General features: G+C 30.1%; 1 protein-coding gene across 1 annotated transcript; it reads left to right on the top strand.

Moving 5' to 3' along the window:
• The first annotated feature begins 464 nt into the window (after nucleotides 1-464).
• Nucleotides 465-1,581, top strand: LOC123267613. Its single transcript, XM_044732334.1, has one exon. It carries the CDS (start codon nucleotides 499-501, stop codon nucleotides 1,483-1,485), a length of 987 nt encoding a protein of 328 aa, XP_044588269.1. The 5' UTR covers nucleotides 465-498; the 3' UTR covers nucleotides 1,486-1,581.
• The last annotated feature ends 2,710 nt before the right edge of the window (nucleotides 1,582-4,291 follow it).

A 4,291-nucleotide genomic window follows, 5' to 3' on the forward strand; every position in this document is an offset into this window, starting at 1 on the left:
AAAATATTGAGTAATATGAACCGAGAACTACAAAACACATATGTACAGTTTAAGTGTAAGAAACAAATAAAAGTAACTGATTATTTTCAAAAATAATCATATAAAATTTGTCATTTTATTTAATTTAAAACTTTGAGTAATGGTTTCTATGTTATTAAATGTAGCATTGAAATTTATAGTTTAATAAATGTTCATCAGTATTGTTTTTGAATTTAATCCGTGCATTGCTAGTTTTTACTTATAACGACTGTCGGCTATAACGATCATTACCAGGAGGTCCCTTCAATGTCGTTATAAACGGTTTTCACTGTAATTAATAATTATAAGTATATTTTTGTCTCAGGGTCATTTTTGTTTTATGGATCGATGAGTAATTCATTTCAATGATTCATCAATTTCAATCTTATTTTTTTGTCATATATATTAGTAGCAACTTGATTTAAAATAATCTTACTACTGTTAAATATATACGAGTTTTATCAAGATAAGTAAACCAAGATGTCTGATCGTGAAATTTTATTTCATGAAAATTTAATGAAATGTCGTTCTTCAACAGTTAATACTCGTCATGCCCATTTAAAAAAGTTGCAAAGTATGAATATTGATATTAATAATTTAAATAACGACAATATTGTCGACATTTTAAAGCAATTACAGACAACTTCGAATAAAAATGGCCGAAAATTAACTCCTAGTTATATGAATATCATATATTCCACATTACGTAGATGGAATCCTTCATTAACTGTTAAAATCAGTAAGCTTGGTTTCTCACGACGGGGTCGCTTGGTTATAGATAATCCAATGAACAATATTGAAATAATTGGTTTAAAAGAGTTGATAATCACTATCTTTAGATATGCAGTGACATTTAAAGCGATTAATTACCTTAGAGTACCATCTCGAGCTACTATTGATACTGCTATAGCTATGGTATTGATCCTCATAACAAATTTGAGTTTTAATCAACTGGTTAAACTACGTGTTCGTGACTTGAAAACAATTGCACATGATAATTCTATTTCTATAACTATAAAATCAAGAAATTCTGCAGTTAAAGTAAAAAAAATGGCAAACTTATACAACCCACTGTTCATTTGTGTCGTTAACATGGTATTAAGCCGCGAGGAGTTCATGAAACGAAATTTTATTAATAATGTTGATGTTAAATATAATCGGGTCAATATTTATGATTACAATGATGAAGATTATTGCGATCGGATTAACGTTAATAAAATCGATGATGACGATGTACAAGTGATTTCTTGTAAAAAAGATTCCATTAATAAAACAATTCACGAGCTGTATATGCGATTTCATAAAAAGAAATCTACGATTTCATTAGGAATAACACTAATAGAAAAAATGAAAAAAATTAAGAAGATTAAAGATGATCTGATTGATACGGAAAAGATTTTGAGTCTATTATCTGAGACTAATGATGATAAAGAAGATAGTGAATCATCAAATGCAATGGATATATAGCGATTTTATTATGAGATTTTAATTTTTAGAAAAGTTAAAGAATGTAATTTCTGATTCGTAGGTCTTTTCATAAATTATCAAAACACTTTTTTTTTACTAATTAAAATTTTTAATTTTAATCTATCCGTATTACGATACAGAAATAACAAAATCATTGAACTATAATTTTATTAAATAAATCATAACTGTCAATTGTTAAATGAGTTATATGATTGTAAATTAAAATCATGAATTTTTATAATTCATGATTGAATTATTATGACGACTGTTTTATTAAGAGATTCGGTAAAATTTTTCCAGGAGGGCTTAAAAATTGAGACACCATTCTAAAAAAAGGGGCGTTTACAATGGGGCTGAGTACGCAGATTACCCCCACGAGCCATTAGGCGAGTGGGGATAAGCGTACTCGGTCTTATTGTAAACGTGTCGTTTCTTTTGGCAAATGTCTCAATTAAGCCCTGTGAATGTCTCAGTTGAGATATATGTATCGAACAATATTTTTTGTAACGACTACTTTCAAAGTTCAACAGAGAGAAATTATTATTTACAAAGAAACATTGTAATTAGCTGAACTATATCAGTTATCAAAAAATTTTACAATGTTTCGTTAATTCATTCACTGTTCACGTAGATTTTTAACAACTTTTTTTTCTAATTTTAATTAAAATGATAGATAATTATAAATAATACACGCAGTTATGGTTAGCAATTGCACAAAGTTGAACATATGATCGACAAGCTGCTATTCATATGTGGTTATTTGGTATGCGCAGACGCTAGAATTAGTCTTAGTATGCTTGATAGTTTGATTTGTAGTGGTAGTGGCGGACACATACATTCTATGAATCTTATACATTTATTGTAGTTAATTTTCATTCCCGCACGGTCAAGCACTTGAAAAGTTTGACTCCGCATACTTTCCCGTACGCTACTATAGTGTATGCATTATCACGAGAATACGCAACTTTGCGTTTGCTGAGCAAGGCTCGAATGTTGAACTTTGGAAGCAGGAGTTACAGAAAAAATTTTTTTAGCTTAACCACTATAAGAATCGGATACTTTGTTCATTTAGCTTTAATTTGTTTTTTTATACACCTTGATACGTCCACTTCTCGCCGAGATATCGGTCTTCAAATGGAAAAGGATCCTTTTGTCTTTGATTATCGATATCTCAGCAACCAATGATCGCACAGAAAGTTAAAGGTGAGTTTTAAGAACTTGAATGAATTCTCCTTAGCGACTAGCCATTGCTTTTCCGAAAAAAAATTTTTTTTTTTGTGACATTGTAACGGGGTGGTTAGCCCTGTCCAATTGGTCACCCCTTTCCTCTTTGAAAAGGGCGCCACTGGGATTTTATACTCGGTGTCCCAGAAACCGGGGAGCATGAGAAGGAAAGATCGGGTCGTGAGAAGTTGAGAAAGGCTGAAAAATTAATACTGAGAAACAATTATTAACAATTTAATTATTTATTCAATGTAAACAATTTAATTTTAACAAAATTCCTTAATAATATTACCCTTAAAATTAACCTATCAATTACTTAATTGTGAGGACCTCTCACCTACGCAGGCACTTGCCAAAACTTACAACTAAATATCCTTAAATTCTTTCAACTATAGATCATTACGCATCTATCTTCTTAATTTCTTAACTCCACATAGACCATTACGCATCTATCCTTAATTTCCTAATTCAATCATAGACCGTTACGCATCTATCCTTAATTTCCTAATTCAATCATAGACCATTACGCATCTAGATTCCTAATTTCTAAATTTAATCATAGACCATTACGCATCTAGATTCTTAATTCCTTAACCCTCGTCCAACTGACGGAATAACAAACAACATATTTTACCCAATAAACCTTCTCAATATTTCGTATTTTCCAAAATTCCAAAATTACGCCTAACAATTTCTTAACACAAAATTCTGACCTTCGATTTTAATTCATTAAATTCATTAATATATCTTCTTAACTAAATTCATTTCCAACTCACTAAATTTTCTACTAAAGTTATCAATCAATTTATTCTAATAAACCCACTGATTTATTTCATTTCTTGATCTCCGCTAAATAATCTTTAACAAAGCTCACTACATAATTTTCTTAACAAGTTCGGTAATCAATTTTCTAAATTCACTAAATTTCTCAATAAATACCTTCGCTAAATTAACTATTTTAATTAAATTTAGCCCACCGGCCTAAATCTAATTTAACACAATTTCTTAAATTCAACTCTGAAATTCTAAAACGTCTCAACAAAATTACCACCGTGGAGCATTATAGAATGACCTTCACTAACTTAATTTCAATTCTAAATTCTCCTTAATTAAATTCTAGGCGATATTTCTTAATTAATTTCTGTCTCGAAAATTCTTAACTAAAATGAATTTATCATAGCCAACAGGCCTATAATAAATTACTAATAAATTCTTCACCAATAAATTAACAATTTTTCTATTAAATATAAAAGTCTAGCGACAAAACTAACTACTTGACCTTGACGATAGAAACTAAGGTACGAATTTGCTAATACCAAGATGACCGCTCAAGAAATTAAATTTAATTATTTTGGCCTCTTAATTAAATTATTAATTAATTTGGCCTAAAATAACTTAGAATACCTGACAACTGAAACCGGTACTCCAGCGATGAAATCTTTTCCCAGTAGAAAGAAAATGACGGGATCAGCTCCACTGTGCCTACTGACTTCCAAGGCTCCAGAAACTCGTATCTCCAAATTACACCCAGCTCCCCAATCTTATCCTCGATCAATTTATCTTGTCTCAGAAAAATATCCCA

The sequence above is a fragment of the Cotesia glomerata genome, linkage group LG6 (assembly GCF_020080835.1).
Source record: "Cotesia glomerata isolate CgM1 linkage group LG6, MPM_Cglom_v2.3, whole genome shotgun sequence".
Classification (NCBI taxonomy): domain Eukaryota; kingdom Metazoa; phylum Arthropoda; class Insecta; order Hymenoptera; family Braconidae; genus Cotesia; species Cotesia glomerata.